The following is an 18,593-nucleotide window of genomic DNA, read 5'->3' as shown; positions in this document are numbered from 1 at the left end:
TATGAAGTACTATATTATATATTGAAACGGCAAAATAAATTATTAAAGAATAATTAAATAATACTTGCTAAGATAAAGCTGATTTTGGCATATCACATACCTTCCAAGAAAACAGAGGGCCGGTGGGCGGGGCTAGTGTTTGCTAACAAAAAAACTGATTTTAGCAAATAGTACACCCCCTAAAAAAATAGGGGTTGGGTGGGCGGAGCAAGGATTTCATAAGATAAATTTGCGATTAAAACTCTCTAGAACTAGAAACTCAATGTTTTCCTCTCAAATAAAGCCATTTGGAACGGTTTCATATTTTTTGAAAATTTTGGGGATTTTGGAGACCTTTCCTCACATTTCTCAGTTATTTGAAGACAAATTGTCAAAAAGATTGTAATTCGTAATGTGCGAAAAATGATCTATAAACCAAATATTTTGCGTTGGGTCAGATCGTTTTTTAACTGTTTCAGACGAAAAAATTTTGGAAATTACACAAAATTTTTCTCATTTTTTTCGTTAATTTTCGGAAATAGTTGAAAAATAGTCGAAAATGTCAAAAGTGCAAAAATCAGTTTTATCTTATTAAATGCTAGCCCCGCCCACCCACCCTCATTTTCTTACAAGAAATGTGATTTGCCAAAATCCGTCTTATCTCAGCAAATACTAGCCCCACCCACCCGCCTTCTATTTTCTTGGAAGGTATGCGATTTGTCAATTTCAGTCCTATCTTAAGTACTCTATTCTATAATGAAATGGCTAAATAAATTATTAAATAATAATTAAATAGTAGTTGCTAAGATAAGACTGATTTTGGCAAATCACATACCTTCCAAGAAAATAGAGGGCGGGTGGGCGGGACTAGTTTTTGATAAGGTAATACTAATTTTCGCACTTTTCAATTTCCACAATGTGTCAACTATTTCCGAAAATTAGCGAGAAAAGTGAGAAACATTTTTTGTAATTTCCAAAATTTTTTTGTTTGAAACAGTTAAAAGACGATCTATTTCAACGGAAAATAGTTGGCTTATAGATAATTTTTCGCGGATTACGAATCTAAAATATTTTTGACAATTTGTCTTCAAATAACTGAGAACTGCAGGGAAAATGTTCAAAAAAATACCCAAAAATTTGAAACCGTTCCAAATGGTTTTGAAAGGAAAACGTTTAGTTTCTAGTTTTATAGAGTACCAATCCCAAATTTATCTTATGAAATCCTAGCCCCGCCCACCCACGCTTTATTTTCTTAAAGAGTATGTCATTTGCCAAAAATTGTCTTATTTTAGCAAGTACTAGCCCCGCCACCCTCTCTCTATTTTCTTAGAGGGTATGTTATTTCCTAAAATCAGTTTTTTTCTTAGCAAATACTAGCCCCGCCCACTCACCCTCTATTTTTTAGAAGATATGTCATTTGCCAAAATGCGTCTTACCTTGGTAAGTACTAGCCCCACCCACCCGCCCTCTATTTTCTTGGAAGGTATGTGATTTGCCAAAATCAGTCTTCTCTTAGTAAGTACTATATTATATATTGGAATGGCAAAATAAATTATTAAACAATAATTAAATAGTACTTGCTAAGATGAAACTGATTTTAGCACCATTTCCGAAAATTTTTTATTACAAACATTTAAAAGATGATCTGACTCAACGGAAAATAGTTGGCTTATTGATAATTTTTCGCAGATTACGAATCTAAAATATTTTTGACGATTTGTCTTCAAATAACAGAGAAATGCGAGGAATGGACTCCAAAAATCCGCAAAATTTCCAAAAAATTTCAAACCGTCCTAAATGGCTTTATTTAAAAAAGATTGTGTTTGTAGTTTTATAGAGTATTAATCGCAAATTTATCTTATGAAATACTAGCCCCGCCTACCCACCCATCCTCTATTTTCTTAAGGAGTAAGTCATAATAGAATCTAGCATTTGAAAAAAGTAAAACAAAAGTGCTAATTGTAACTTTTTTTGTTCAAATCAGTCTTATCTTAGCAAGTACTAGCCCCGCCCACCTGCCCTCTATTTCAAAAGGAGACAGGGGGGTGGATTAATAATAATTTCCTGTTCTATCTACAAAATTTTTATAGGGAACTATTTTGAGGAAACTCTAAAAATTGCTGTATTTCAATTAGCATTTTTCGAAGAAACGAAGCCGAAAAATACTTCTGGATATCTAAATGTACATGAAAATGTCTTCAACTAATTTTTGGATAGGGTTGAAAATGTCAAAAGTGCTAAAGTCAGTATTATCTTATCAAATACTAGCCCCGCCCACCCACCCTCTATTTTCTTGGAAGGTATGTCATTTGGGACTTTAAGAGTTTTTCAATTTTTTTTTTATGAAAATAGATTCCGAAATTCTTGCAAATTTTTTCAAAAACGAAACACCAAGGGTCTCTAAGGGTTTTTTTTTTAATTGTTTCCGAAACAAATAAGGACCTTCAGGACTCTGTCAAATTATCGAAAAAAATACCAGGAATTCCACAAATTGTTACATTTAAGAAAAACTGTAAGTTTTTTTTTCAAAAACCGAAAAATAGCCCAAGATTTTCTGCAAAATGTTTTGATAAACGAATACCAAGGGATGTAAAACTGTTTCAGCTTATTTAAAAAAAATAAATACTAGGAACCCACAATCTTTTCAGTCAGTTATCAGTTGTGGTACAATTTTGTCGATTTTGTTTTTTCTAAGAAAATTTTCACCTTTTTTTTACAATTTTAAATTTTTTCCTAGACTTCTACAAGGGTAACTAATAAAGCATTTAAATAGGATTTACCCAGGAAATTTTCGGATGTCTTAGAGAGCTATTTTGACGAAAATTTAAAAATTGCTGTATTCAATTAGCGATTTTAGAAAAACGGCATAAATTTCCGAAGAAACGAAGCCGAAAATTACTTCAGGATATCGAAATGTACATGAAAATGTCTTCAACTAATTTTTGGATAGGGTTGAAAATGTCAAAAGTGCTAAAGTCAGTATTATCTTATCAAATACTAGCCCCGCCCACCCACCCTCTATTTTCTTGGAAGGTATGTCATTTGCCAAAATCATTCTCATCTTAGCAAATACTAAACGCGCCCACCCGCCCTCTTCTCATTCCAACAACTAATTTTATTTCTGTTCAGTATGAGATTATTCTGGCTAAAATGTGATCATTTCATTCAGATCGGATAAAATCAATCATTGAAAAGGAGACAGGGTGGGTGGGCGGGGCTAATTATATTCTTCTGTCGAGGGATTCTATTTTTTTCAAAATCTAACCATCAAAAGTCACAAGATTCTTTTAAATTCTTAGAAAAAAACACCAAGGACATTAAGAATTTTTCAATTTTTTTTATGAAAATAAAGATCCCAAAATTCTTTTAAATTTTTTCAAAAATGAAACACCAAGGGTTCCTAATTTTTTTTTTTTTTTCAAATTGTTAAATTTTTTAATTTAAATTTTTTATAAAATTTTAATTTTTTTCCAAAAATCGAGACTTCTACAAGAGTAACTAATAAAGCATTTAAATAGGATTTACCCGACAAAATTTTCGGATGTCTTCATCAATTTGTCGGGAGGACTGCAAGTTCCTTTTTTATCTATAAAATTTTTGTAGAGAGCTATTTTGACGAAAATCTAAAAATTGCTGCATTTCAATTAGCGATTTTAGAAAAACGGCAGAAATTTCCGAAGAAACGAAGCCGAAAATGACTTCTGGATAGGGTTGAAAATGCCAAAAGTGCTAAACTCAGTATTATCTTATCAAACACTAGCCCCGCCTACCCACCCTCTATTTTCTTGGAAGGTATGTCATTTGCCAAAATCATTATCATCTTAGCAAGTACTAGACCCGCCTACCCGTCCTCTTCACATTCTAACGACTAATTTTATTTCCGTTCAGTATGAGATTGTTCTGGCTAAAATGTGATCATTTCATTCAGATCGGATAAAATTAATCACTGAAAAGGAGGCAGGGTGGGTGGGCGGGGTAATTATATTCTTCTGTCGAGGAACATAAGAATTTTTCTATTTTTTTTTTTAGGAAATAGATTCCAAAATTCTTGCAAGTTTGTTCAAAAACGAAACATCAAGGGTTCCGAATTTTTTTTTTATTAATTTCGAATCAAACAAACGACAAGGACCTTCGGGACTATCAAATTATCTAAAAAATGCCAGGAATTTCGCGAATTGTTAAATTTTTTAGTTTTAATTTTTAATGAAAACAGCAGGGGCCTTAATTTTTTTTTAATTTTTTCAAAACCCAAAAACTAGAGAGCCCAAGATTTTCTACAAGTGTTTTGATAAACGAATACCAGGGGGTACAAGATTCTTTCAACTTAAAAAAAAATACTAAGAACCCACAATCTTTTCAGCCAGTTATCAGTTGTGGTACAATTTTGTCGATTTTGTATTTTCTAAGAAAATTTTCACCTTTTTTTTATAAAATTTTAATTTTTTTCCAAAAATCGAGACTTCTACAAGAGTAACTAATAAAGCATTTAAATAGGATTTACCCGGCAAAATTTTCGGATGTCTTCATCAATTTGTCAGGAGGACTGCAAGTTCCTTTTTTATCTATAAAATTTTTGTAGAGAGCTATTTTGACGAAAATTTAAAGATTGCTGTATTTCAATTAGCGATTTTAGAAAAACGGCAGAAATTTCCGAAGAAACGAAGCCGAAAATGACTTCTGGATATCGAAATGTACATGAAAATGTCTTCAACTAATTTTTGGATAGGGTTGAAAATGTCAAAAGTGCTAAAGCCAGTATTATCTTATCAAATACTAGCCCCGCCCACCCACCCTCTGTTTTCTTGGAAGGTATGTCATTTGCTAAAACCATTCTTATCTTAGCAAGTACTAGCTCTCTCATTCTAACGACTAATTTTATTTCTGTTCAGTATAAGATCGGATAAAATCAGTCAATGAAAACGAGACAAGGTGGGTGGGCGGGGCTAACTATGTTCTTCTGTCGAAAGATTCTATTTTTTTCAATACCAAAAGTCAAAAGATTCTTTTAAATTCTTAGAAAAAGATACCAAGGACTTTAAGAATTTTTCAATTTTTTTTAATGAAAATAGATTCCAAAATTCTTGCAAATTTTTTCAAAAACGAAGCACCAAGGGTTTCTAAGGTTTTTTTTAATTGTTTCCGAAACAAACAAACATCAAGGACCTTCAGGACTCTGTCAAATTATCGAAAAAATGCCAGGAATTCCACAAATTGTTACATTAAAAAAAAAAACTAGTAAGTAATGTAACATTGTTTCAATTTTTTGTTAATGGAGACAGCAGGGGCCCTAATTTTTTTTTTTATTTTTTCAAAAACGAAAAAATAGAGAGCCCAAGATTTTCTGCAAAATGTTTTGATAAACGAATACCAAGGGATGTAAAACTGCTTCAGCTTATTTAAAAAAATACTAGGAACCCACAATCTTTTCAGCCACTTACTAGTTGTGGTACAGTTTTCTCGATTTTGTATTTTCTAAGAAAATTTTCTCCTTTTTTTTTATGAAATTTTAAATTTTTTCCAAAAATTTAAACTTCTACAAGAGTAACTAATAAAACATTTAAATAAGATTTACCCAGAAAAATTTTCGGATGTCTTCATCAATTTGTCGGGAGGATGCAAGTTCCTTTTTTGTCTATAAAATTTTTGTAGAGAGCTATTTTGACGAAAATCTAAAAATAGCCATATTTCAATTAGCGATTTTAGAAAAACGGCCGAAATTTTCGAAGAAACGAAGCCGAAAATGACTTCTGGATATCGAAATGTACATGAAAATGTCTTCAACTAATTTTTGGATTGGGTTGAAAATGCCAAAAGTGCTAAAATCAGTATTATCTTATCAAATACTAGCCCCGCCCACCCACCCTCTATTTTCTTGGAAGGTATGTCATTTGCCAAAATCATTCTCATCTTAGCAAGTACTAGCTCTCTCATTCTAACGACTAATTTTATTCCTGTTCAGTATAAGATCGGATAAAATCAGTCACTGAAAAGGAGACAGGGTGGGTGGGCGGGGCTAACTGTGTTCTTCTGTCGAGAGATTCTATTTTCTTCAACACCAAAAGTCACAAGATTCGTTTAAATTCTTAGAAAAAGATACTAAGGACTTTCAGAATTTTTCAATTTTTTTTTTTATGAAAATATTTTTCAAAAACGAAACACCAAGGGTCTCTAAGGTTTTTTTTTTAATTGTTTCCGAAACAAACAAACATCACGAACCTTCGGGATTCTGTCAAATTATCGAAAAAATGCCAGGAATTCCACAAATTGTTACATTAAAAAAAAAGCAGTAAGTAATGTAACATTTTTTCAATTTTCAAAAACCAAAAAATAGAGAGCCAAAGATTTTCTGCAAAATGTTTTGATAAACGAACACCAAGGGGTGTAAAACTGTTCAGCTTATATAAAAAAAATACTAGGAACCCACAATATTTTCAGCCAGTTATCAGTTGTGGTACAATTTTGTCGATTTTGTATTTTATAAGAAAATTTTCACCTTTTTTTTATAAAATTTTAAATTTTTTCCAAAAATTTAGACTTCTACAAGAGTAACTAATCAAGCATTTAAATAGGATTTACCCAGCAAAATTTTCAGATGTCTTCATCAATTTGTCGATGCAAGTTCCTTTTTATCTATAAAATTTTTGTAGAGAGCTATTTTGACGAAAATCTAAAAATTGCTGTATTTCAATTAGTGATTTTAGAAAAACGGCAGAAATTTCCGAAGAAATGAAGCCGAAAATGACTTCTGGATAGGGTTGAAAATGTCAAAAGTGCTAAAATCAGTCTTATCTTATCAAATACTAGCCCCGCCCTCCCACCCTCTATTTTCTTGGAAAGTATGTCATTTGCCAAAATCATTCTCATCTTAGCAAGTACTGTGACCATTTTATTCAGATCGGATAAAATCAATCACTGAAAAGGAGATAGGGTGGGTGGGCGGGGCTAATTATATTCTTCTGTCGAGGGATTCTATTTTTTTCAAAATTTAACCATCAAAAATCACAAAGGACATTAAGAATTTTTCAATTTTTTTGATGAAAATAGCTAAGATCCCAAAATTCTTTTAATTTTTTTCAAAAACGAACCACCAAGGGTTCCTAATTTTTTTTTAAATTATTGTCGAATCAAACAAACATCAAGGACCTTCGGGACTTTATCAAATTATCTAAAAAATGCCAGGAATTTCACGAATTGTTAAATGTTTTAATTTAAATTTCTAATGAAAACCGCAGAGGCCTTAATTTTTTTTTGTAATGTTTTTAAAACCCAAAAACTGGAGAGCCCAAGATTTTCTACAAGTGTTTTGATAAGCGAATACCAAGGGGTACAAGATTCTTTCAACTTAAAAAAAATACTAAGAACCCACCATCTTTTCAGCCAGTTATCAGTTGTTAGTTATTACAAAGTGTTTTATTTATTCTACGGCAATAGAAGTAAATGATCAAAATCTTCGAAAAATTCAGTTTGAAATGAAATTTTTCAAATATGCATCTTAAAAATTGTCATTTTTCATTTATAACTTCTGGAAAAATTATTGGAATTTTTGATTCATGCTTGAAAAAATTTATACGGTGGAGGGGGGTACAAATCTCAATAGTTTATTTGAAAAACAGAAAGTATTCATGGCCCAGGACTAAAATTTTCGAAAAATTTGGTTTGTTAATTTTTTTCCCCTCGAAAATTGACATTTTTTCATTTAATCAATTCTGGTAAAATAACTTCTACAATTCTAAATTAATTAAAAAATGCTCTTGGCTCATTTTCGAAGTGTTTGAAAGAGAAAAAAATGCTGTTTTTTTTTTATTATTTTTTCGGTAGTTTCGGAGACTCTTAATTATCGTAGCAGGTGGTAGCCCCGCCCACCCACCCTTTTTTTCTTAGAGTGTGTGTCATTTGCCAAAATCAGTCTTATCTTGACAAGTCGTTTACTTATCTTACACTAATACACATGTATACAAAAAATTATTAAAATATTCTTATTATTACTGAGTGTTCTGATTTCCATGTCACTTAGTATATATTGATAAACAGTGGAAGCGAGACAAAAAAGTAGAATTAGCTCCATCCACATCGATTTTTGAAGTGCATCAACTTATTTTATTTACTTTGAGATAAAAAATGAATTTTATTTTGTCATGGTCGAAACAAGCTAAAAAAAATTATCCACTGTGAAACTAAATTATTCTGAAAAAATCAATTTCGCAGTGAGCAAATGTAAGTTGGTGGAGTCTCATCTTTTTTGACTGATTTTATACGCAGTTTTTTATGCAAGTTAAAAAATGAGTTAACTTTATTGATTAATTTTTGATAAAAATTATCAAATAAAGAAATCTGGCCTGACCTGACCCGACCTGACCTGACTTTGGTTCACCTGACGTGACCTGACTTTGTCTGACCTGACCTGACCAACATCAGGTCATTACTCTGAGTATGTGGGCATAAATTTGTTCGACCGATGTGGTAGAATTGCCGATATTTGTCAGCGGTGCCATCAACCTCCCCGTACTCGAAGAATATTCCTAACCCTCTGTTTTTGCTTTCAGATACCACGGCGAAGGCCCTCCGATCCTCAAACCCCGCGCCCAGCCCGTCCCCGCCTACGACTACGTCGTCGAAATCACCGACCCCGACTCCCTCGACGACCTCATGGCCGACCCCGACGAGATGCGCATGCAGGCCCTAGTGATGCGTGAGCGCATCCTCGGTCCGGCGCACCCCGACACCAGCTACTACATCCGCTACCGGGGCGCCGTGTACGCGGACGCCGGCAAGTTCAACCGCTGCATCGAGCTCTGGAACTACGCCCTCGACATGCAGCAGTCCATGCTCGAGCGCCTCAACCCCATGACCCAGAGCAGCCTCTTCTCCTTCACCGAGCTCTTCTCGTTCATCATGGGCGAGGAGGGCAAGCACACCACCCGCGGCCGCCTCGTGCCGCCCGTCGACGTCGTGGAGATCCTGCGCGTGTTCAAGAAGGCCGTGAAGGAGGTGGATTTGGGCAGCCAGATGCTGGAGAAGATGCCCAACGTTGAGAGAGACATGACTTACTTGACGCGGGTCCTTGTGATCACGCTGCACTTGGCGTGCTTGCTGACGCGCATGCTGGAGCACCACACCACGACGGAGGGGATCAAGAAGGAGATCCACAAGGCGGTGTACGACTTGGTGAAGCTGAGGATTCGGGCGAGGTCGGGGCGGACGGCGCTGCACTTGGCGTGCTGCAGGGACGCGGCGCTGCTGGGGAGGTACCCGGCGTGCCAGTTCCCGTCGGCGCACCTGGCGGAGGTGCTGCTGAGGGTGGGCGCGGACCCTAACGTGAAGGACGACGAGGGGAACACGCCGCTGCACCTCGCCGCCATGGCGAGGCCGTGTCCGGCTAACATCACCCAGGTTCTGTTGAAGCACGGGGCCCATCTAGATCTAGTGAACAGTAGCGGGGACACTTTCACGAGTTTACTGAAAGGACAGCAAGTGCACGAGTTAGTGAACACGGCCAAGTACACGGGACTGAGTTGTGCCGCAGCGCGTATTATCCAGCAGTTCAAAATCCCGTACAAGGGGATCGTACCAGCCGCTTTGGAGTCTTTCATTGCATGCCACTGATTTTGTGATTTTTCTGTTACTGTACAACTATTTGTCTACACTACAATTTTAAAATGCTGATTTGTTATTTAGGAGATTTTGGCAACGATGGACTCGGGTTTTGGCGACACCTAGCGTGCGCTTGACGAAACTTAAATACTTCAGGACGAGTTGAGAGTGTAACTGGTTCTTAACTTAGAAAATTACGCCGTAGGTTACTTGATTGTTAATAGAAGAAAATTTACTCCCAAAATTTTAACGAAATTAAGTGAATTGTTAGTTGCTAAATGTAATGATGAATTCAGTTATTTTAAATAAATTTAAATTGTAGGTAAGGTAAATGTTTGTATGTTACATAACTGAGACACCGTTTGTTCTGCTGACCCTGTCCGTTCGTTTGTACAGACAGAGCAAAGGTGGCTTTCGTTATGTTGTAATCTAAAAAGTGTGATTTTTATGAGTGCTAAATATATTTACAATCATTATCTAGCTATATAAATTTTGTTAAATAAAAAATTAAATTTAAACGGTTTTGATTTATCGCTCCCCGCACTCTTTAGATTTTTAACAAAAAACAAGCTGCATTAGAGTAAGCCATGAAATAATCTTAGATTGGCATGACTGAGTGATGACATTTTAAAGACAAGCTTCAAATTACATAATTACAATAATTATTTACTAGCAGCTGCAAGTAATACGATGTCAACAATAAAAATTGGAGTGTATGCAACACAAAATACACATTAACGTCAAATAACGCAATAAAAAATCAGACATTTATTATAAAAACTACATATTTAATAATGTCTCAATAGCCCGAGTTTGTATTAGTATATTTCAAATCATGTACATAGTTTCATAAGATTTATTATTATTTTCAAATAAATAATAATTATATTTTTCTTTACAAGGTACATCCACGAATGGTACACCAACAAGATTGCAAGTTCAGGAATCAGGATAGAATTTCAAGCGTAATTCGTTAGATGGCGCCATTTACGTCCAACTGTCAAAATATTATCAAGATGGAGGCTGTTTTTAAAATGGAAGGAAAAAATAATTTCAAACCATAGAATTAGAGGGGACAAAATGGTAATCGCAGACACTACTTGCCCCCATGGAAAGCTATCTGTTCTTCTGAGATTTCTGTCACTATATTTTGGGTATCTCTGGTATTTTATTTTTTTTAAACATTTATATTAATCTAGGGACATCTGGCGTTTTGCCTTTGGAAAAATCTTGGACACCCTCGAAGTTTTATTTTTGAAAAAATTTGAAAGAATGACAGGGGTTCTTGGTAGTCCGTTTGCGGAAGAATCTTAGGGGCTTAGAAGTATGGAAGCTTCCGATGTTTAGTTAGAGACTACTGATTTATTTTTTTTTTTTATATATTTTTTAGTTTGATAGAATTGTTTTTGGAAAAATTTGGAAGCGTTGGGAACCCATGGTGTATAATTTAAAAAAAATCAAAGAATATAGAGCATTTTTGGTGTTTTATTTCAAAAAACATGTGTTTACAAAAAAATGCAAGAATTTCGGGGGTCCTCAGCATTTTATAAAAGAAATTAAAAAATCGCGGGGGCCTCTTTTTTTATTTCATTGAATCTCGGAGCCTCTGGTATATAGTTTTTGTAAGAAATCTTGGGACTTCTACTAATGTGTTCTTTTTGAAAACAGTTCTTTTTTTTTAAACAATCTCAGGGGCTCCTGGTGTTCAGTTTTTTGAAGAATCTGAAAAATTCTCGGGCATCCGTGCTGTTTTATACGTATTTTTTAGTTTGATAGAATTCCCAGGACCTCTAGTATACATATTGTTCCTGGAAAAATTTGAAAGAGTTCTAGAAATCCTCGGTGTTTTATTAAAAAAATTAAAAAAAAAGAAAAATCTGGGACATCTTTTTTTTTTTGAATAATTTGAAAGCATCTTAGAACTCTTGGTGCACAATTTTTGAAAAAATTCAAACAATGTAGAGCATCTGTGGTGTTTTATTTCAGAAAAACATGAAAAAAGGACCCTTGTGTTCTATTAAAAAAAAATCGCGAAGCCCTCTAGTATTTTATTTTATTTATTTATTTATTTTTTTAATTTCATTGATCTCGGAGCCTCTGATATATAGTTTTTCGAAGAAATCTTGGAGACGTTGAATGTTTTATTTTTGAAAAAAAAATAAACAAACAAAAGGATCTTAGAAGCTCCTAGTGTTCTGTTTTTTGAAGAATCTTTGGGACTTGGAATTTTGAGAGTTTCCGGTGTTTTGTTGGGGACTACTGGTTATTTTTTTTTAATCTAAAAAAATCTGGGGAGTCGGTGGTGTTGTTTTATTATATTTTTTAGTTTGATAGAATTCCCAAGACTTTTAGCATATTGTTTCTGGAAAAATTTGAAAGAATTTCAGGAACCCTTGGTGTTTTATTAAAAAAAAATAAAAACAAAATGAAAAATCTCGGACATCTCTGGTGTTTTTTTTTTTTTTTTTGAGAATCTTGGTAACTTAGAATTTTGAAAGTTTTCGGTGTTTTGTTGGGGACTACTGGTTTATTTTTTTTTAATAATCTGAAATAATCTCGAGGATTCGTAGTGTTTTATATTTATATTTTTTAGTTTGATAGAATTCCCAGGACATCTAGTATTTTATTTCTAGAAAAATTTGAAAGAATTCCAGGAACCCTTGGTGTTTTATTAAAAAAAATGAAAAATCTGGGACATCTCTGGCTTTTTTTTTGAAGAATTTGAAAGCCTCTTGGGAACTAAATAAATAAATAAAAGAATCTTAGGGGTGCCTAGTGTTCTGTTTTTTGAAGAATTTTGGTAGTTTCCGGTGTTTTGCTGGGGACTACTGGTTATTTTTTTTTTAATCTGAAGAAATCTGCGGGATCGGTGGTGTTGTTTTATTATATTTTTTAGTTTGATAGAATTCCCAAGGCTTCTAGTATATTGTTTCTGGAAAAATTTGAAAGAATTCCAGGAACCCTTGGTGTTTTGTTAAAAAAAATAAAAACAAAATGAAAAATCTCGGACATCTCTGGTGTTTGTTTTTGTTTTTTTTCTTTTGGAAGAATTTGAAAGCATCTTGGGAACCCTTGGTGTACAATTTTTGGAAAAATTCAAAGAATGCAGAGCATCCTTGGTGTTTTATTTTAAAAAACATGAAAAAAGGACCCTGTTCCCTTAAAAAAAAGCAAGAATTTCCGAGATCCTTGGCATTTTATAAAAGAAATAAAAAAATCACGGGGGCCTCTGGTATTTTATTTTATTTTTTATTTGATTGAATCTCGGTGCCTCTGGTTTATAGTTTTTGGAAGAAATCTTGGGGCCATCTAATGTTTTTTTTTTTTGAAAATTTTTTTAAACAATCTCAAAGGTTCCTGGTGTTCTGTTTTTTGAAGAATCTTAGCGACTCGGAATTTTGGGAGTTTCTGGTGTTGGGGACTACTGGTTAATTTTTTTTTTAAATCTGAAAAAATCTCAGGGATCCGTGGTGTTTAATTATATTTTTTAGTTTGATAGAATATCCAGGACCTCTAGTATATTATTTCTGGAAATATTTGAAAGAGTTCCAGGAACCCTAGGTGTTTTATTAAAAAAAACTAATAAAATAAAATAAAAATGAAAAATCTGTTTGTTTTTTTTTTTTTTGAAGAATTTGAAAGCCTCTTGGGATCCCTTCAAAGAATGTAGAGCATCTGTGGTATTTTTTTTTAAAGACATGAAAAAAGGACCCTGGCGTTCTCTTAAAAAAAAATGCAAGAATTGCGGAGATCCTTGGCATTAAAAAAAAATTATAAAAAAATTGCGGGGGCCTCTGGTATATAGTTTTTGGAAGAAATCTTGGAGATATCCAATGTTTTCTTTTTGAAAAAAAAACAAAATTTAAACAACCTCAAGGGTTTCTAGTGTTCTATTTTTTGATGAATCTTGACTTGGAATTTTAGGTTTTTCCAGTGTTTTATTGGGGACTACTGGTTTATTTTTTTGGCGAATCTGAAAAAATCTCGGGTTCCGTGGTGTTACATATATATTTTTTAGTTTGATAGAATTACGAGGGCCCCTCTGGTGTTTTATTAAAAAAAAAAAGAAAAAATCTCGGACATCTCCGGTGTTTTGTTTTTGAAAGAATTTGATAGCATCTTAGGAGCCCTTGGTGTTTTATTTCAGAAAAACATGAAAAAACGAGCCTAATATTCTACTAAAAAAATGCAAGAATTTCGTGAACTCTTGGCATTTTATAAAAGAAATGAAAAAATCGCGGGGACCTCTGGTATTTTATGTTATTATTATTTTGTTATTTTATTTTATTGAATCTAATAGTCTCTGGTGTATAGTTTTTGGAAAAAAATCTTGGGGACATCTAATGTTTTCTTTTTGGAAAAACAAATTTCAAACAATCTCAGGGGCTCCTGGTGTTCTATTTTTGAAGAATCTTGACTTGGAATTCTAGGAGTTTCCAGTGTTTTGTTGGAGATTACTGGTTTATTTTTTTGGAGAATCTGAAAAAAATCTCGGGTTCCGTGGTGTTTTACATATTTTGTAGTCTGAAGGAGTTGTTTTTGGAAAAAAATTTTAAACAATCTCAAGGGTTCCTGGTGTTCTGTTCTTTGAAGAATCTTAGCGACTCGGAATTTTGGGAGTTTCTGGTGTTTTGTTGGGGACTACTGGTTAATTTTTTTTTAAATCTGAAAAAATCTCAGGGATCCGTGGTGTTTAATTATATTTTTTAGTTTGATAGAATATCCAGGACCTCTAGTATATTATTTCTGGAAATATTTGAAAGAGTTCCAGGAACCCTAGGTGTTTTATTAAAAAAAACTAATAAAATAAAATAAAAATGAAAAATCTGTTTGTTTTTTTTTTTTTGAAGAATTTGAAAGCCTCTTGGGATCCCTTCAAAGAATGTAGAGCATCTGTGGTATTTTTTTTAAAGACATGAAAAAAGGAACCTGGTGTTCTCTTAAAAAAAAATGCAAGAATTTCGGAGATCTTTGGCATAAAAAAAAATCGCGGGGGCCTCTGGTATATAGTTTTTGGAAGAAATCTTGGTGATATCCAAAGTTTTCTTTTTGAAAAAAAAAAGAAAAAATAAAATAAACAATCTCAAGGGTTCTGGTGTTCCATTTTTTCATTAATCTTGACTTGCAATTTTAGGAATTTCCAGTGTTTTGTTGGGGACTACTGTTTTATTTTTTGGAGAATCTGAAAAAATCTTGGGGATCCGTGGTGTTTTATATATATTTTTTAGTTTGACAGGATTCCATGGGCCTTTAGTATTGTGTTTCTGGAAAAAATTGAAAGAATTTCAGGAACCTCTGGTGTTTTACTAACTACTAACTTGTTTTGTTTTTGGGAAAGCATTTTGGGAACCCTTGGTGTACAATTTTTGAAAAAAATCAAAGAATGTACAGCATCCTTGGTGTTTCATTTCAAAAAACATGAAAAAAGTACCCTAATGTTCTCTTAAAAAAAAGCAAGAATTTCGGAGATCCTTGGCATTTTATAAAAGAAATAAAAATATCGCGGGGGCCTCTGGTATTTTATTTTATTTTTTATTTGATTGAATTTTGGTGCCTCTGGTTTATAGTTTTTGGAAGAAATCTTGGGGCCATCCAATGTTTTTTTTTTTTTTGAAAAAATTTTTAAACAATCTCAAGGGTTCCTGATGTTCTGTTTTTTGAAGAATCTTGGCGACTTGGAATTTTGGGAGTTTCTGATGTTTTGTTGGGGACTACTGGTTAATTTTTTTTTTTTAATCTGAAAAAATCTCAGAGATCCGTGGTGTTTTATTGTATTTTTTAGTTTGATAGAATTCCCAGGACCTCTAGTATATTGTTTCTAAAAAAATTTGAAAGAATTCTAGGAACCTTTGGTGTTTTATTAAAAAAAATAAATAAAAACAAAATGAAAAATCTGGGACATCTTTGGTTTTTTTTTTTTGAAGAATTTGAAAGTCTCTTGGGTACTATTCAAAGAATGTAGAGCATCTGTGGTGTTTTATTCAAAAAACATGAAAAAAGTACCCTGGTGTTCTCTTAAAAAAATATGCAAGAATTTCGGAGATCCTTGGCATTAAAAAAAACAAATCGCGGGAACCTCTGGTATATAGTTTTTAGAAGAAATCTTGGACACATCCAATGTTTTCTTTTTGAAAAAAAAAAAATTAAACAATCCCAAGGGTTCCCGGTGTTCTATTTTTTGAAGAATCTTGACTTGGACTTTTAGGAGTTTCCAGTATTTTGTTGGGACTTCTGGTTTATTTTTTTGGAGAATCTGAAAAAATCTCGGATTCCGTGGTGTTTTATATATATTTTTTAGTTTGATAGAATTTCGAGGGTATATTGTATTTAGTATTTTGTTTCTGGAAAAATTTGAAACAATTTCAGAAACCTCTGGTGTTTTATTGAAAAAAAAAAGAAAAAACCTCTGACATCTCCTGTGTTTTGTTTTTGAAAGAATTTGATAGCATCTTAGGAACCCTTGGTGTTTTATTTCAGAAAAACATGAAAAAACGAGCCTGATATTCTATTAAAAAAAATGCAAAAATTTCGGGAACTCTTGGCATTTTATAAAAAAAATGAAAAAAACGCAGGGGCCTCTGGTATTTTATTCTATTATAATTTTTTTGTTTTATTTTATTGAATCTAAGAACCTCTGGTATGTAGTTTTTGGAAAAAATCTTGGGGACATCTAATATTTTTTTTTGGAAAAACAAATTTCAAACAATCTCAGGGTTTCCTGGTGTTCTATTTTTTGAAGAATCTTGACTTGGAATTTTAGGAGTTTCCATTATTTTGTTGGGGACTACAGGTTTATTTTTTGGAGAATTTGAAAAAAATCTCGGGTTCCGTGGTGTTTTATATATATTTTTTAGTTTGATAAAATTCCGAGGGCCTTTAGTATTTTGTTTCTGGAAAAATTTCAAGAACCTCTGGTGTTTTATTTAAAAAAAAATCTCGGACATCTCTGGTGTTTTGTCTTTGGGAAAGCATCTTGGGAACCCCTGGTATATAATTTTTGAAAAAATTTAAACAAAATACAGCATCCTTGGTGTTTTATTTCAGAAAAACATGAAAAAAGGACCCTGGTATAGTTTTTCCAAAAAAACCTTGGGGACATCTACTAATGTCTCATTTTTGAAAAAAATTAAAGGAATCGCAGGGGCTCCTGGTATTTTGTTTTTTAAAGAATGTTCTGGACTTGGAATTTTGAGGGCTTCTGAAAAATTCTTGGGGACCCATGGTCTTTCATTTTACATATTTTTTTAATTGATAAATACGGTGGTCCACTGGTGTCCTGTGTTTTAAAGAATTTCAACGAGTTTTGAGGATTTGAAAAAATCTTACCGGCTTTTGGTTCTGCTTTTGAAAGAATTTGGAAGAACCTCAGATGGTGTTTTGTTGTTGAAAAAATCTGAAAGAATTTCAGGGGATTTTGTTGTTTTATTTATTTACTTTTTTTTAATTTGATAAAATCTCTGGGCCTAGTTTTTTATTTAGTTTTTAGAAGAATTTGAAGAAATTTTGGGGGCCTTTGGTGTTATATTTTGGACAATAGTTGAATTACACTAGAGAAATAAAGTATTTTGCTTTTCGAAGAATTTGAAACAATCTCAAGGGCCGTTTTATTATATTTGAATAAATTTGAAGGATTCTCAGGAACCTCTGCTGTTTTATTTACTTATTTTTTAATTTATTAGAACTTTGGGGACCTCTGGAAAAATTTGAAAGCGTTTTGAACTTTCCTAGATTTCATTCCCGTTCCATCAGCACTGAGAAAAAAATATGTTGGAAGCAACTGCGAATATACAGTGAAATTAGAAGATCTTGGTCATGGTCGCACTGGTTAGCAAAGTACAGTTTTCAAATCCTCTTACTGTGTCTTGTTAGGATTTATCATTCTACCTCCTCTAATTTTATGTTTCTAACTTAAACTTAATCATTTTTCAGGGCGAAAAATATTGAAACTAATGTTTTCTGAATTTCCAGCCATCTGCGTCAAGGCTACAACTACCAAAAATGGAATTAAGATATCTGAGAGACGGAAAAAAAATTAGAACAAACATTTTCTGAGATTCTGTCCATCTGTTGGTATAGGAATTGTGACATGAAAACACCCAGAATGCAGTTCAGTTGTAATAATATGAAGAAAAAACTCATTTATAGCTAAGAATTTTTCTGATATTTAAGTCAGTTACGTGTATTGTGTATTGCCTATACACCCAGGTGAAAACAAATACATATTGCCGACAAGGTAAAAAACGTCTATATTTCTGAGTCTGACGTGTCCTCTCTCCCAGAAAACAAAAAATGTACTTACTTTTACAAATTTACCAACAAATGTTAAAACTTAGGCAAAGTCAACACGCAATTAAGGTTTATCTACAAAAATGAGTCAACAAAAACCCCCAACTTCACCCTCCGACTGTATTTGTCAGCGAACTTGTAAAAGTCTCATCGACAATTTTTTTCTCCCAAAATCCTTCACCCATCTTAGTCCATCAATTAATAAAATGAAACGCAACTCGTTAAGCGAAATTAGACCCGAAAAAACCCGCTCTAAAAAACCGTTTCCATGTAATCACGACCATTATCGCAAAAGCGCCGCCAACTTTAGCACAATCCACAATCTATTCGAACCGCAACAAATAGGCAACACTCATTGCAGCATATTATACTTAATATTATTAATAATAAATCGCCCGCCTCCCCGATCGATACCCCCATTATTTATTTACAACCACCTGCTTACTTTGCACCTCTCCACACACTCCACCCCCACCCTCCCCCACTCCGCCCCGCCGACCACGTGATTACGATTGCATTATCCGAAAGTGTACACGGAAAGATGAGCGAGATTGTGTTTGTGAGAATTTTTATTTAAGCAGGCAACATCGCAGTCCACGTGGACTTGACGACCGCATGTCAGCGCGCTGGTAGGCGTGGCCGCGCCCCCATTGGCCCGCGCGCCGATGACGTAGGCCGCAAACAACCACGTGGTCCGTCTCCCGCTCAACAGTCGCGGCGGCGGCAGATGAGCCCGG

At 33.7% G+C, this 18,593-nt stretch overlaps 1 protein-coding gene across 5 annotated transcripts in view; it reads left to right on the top strand.

Moving 5' to 3' along the window:
- The window catches only part of LOC135142818 (protein fem-1 homolog CG6966), a 64,120-nt gene extending 53,141 nt beyond the window's left edge, over window positions 1–10,979 (top strand). For 3 of the 5 annotated variants that reach the window (XM_064074579.1, XM_064074580.1, XM_064074581.1), the window contains exon 5: window positions 8,523–10,088. In XM_064074579.1, the coding sequence (XP_063930649.1) occupies window positions 8,523–9,582 (1,060 nt within the window). In that variant the 3' untranslated portion in view covers window positions 9,583–10,088. Of the gene's footprint in view, window positions 1–8,522; window positions 10,089–10,472 lie in introns of those variants that run through there. The other 2 variants (XR_010282633.1, XR_010282632.1) reach the window with 2 other exon arrangements.
- Window positions 10,980–18,593: the final 7,614 nt, after the last annotated feature.

This window comes from Zophobas morio, unplaced genomic scaffold (genome assembly GCF_036711695.1).
Source record: "Zophobas morio isolate AGI-343-1 ecotype UQ-CSIRO unplaced genomic scaffold, CSIRO_AGI_Zmor_V1 ptg000054l, whole genome shotgun sequence".
NCBI lineage: Eukaryota > Metazoa > Arthropoda > Insecta > Coleoptera > Tenebrionidae > Zophobas > Zophobas morio.
Note: the sequence above shows the minus strand (reverse complement) of the source record. Positions and strands in the feature narration are given on the sequence as shown.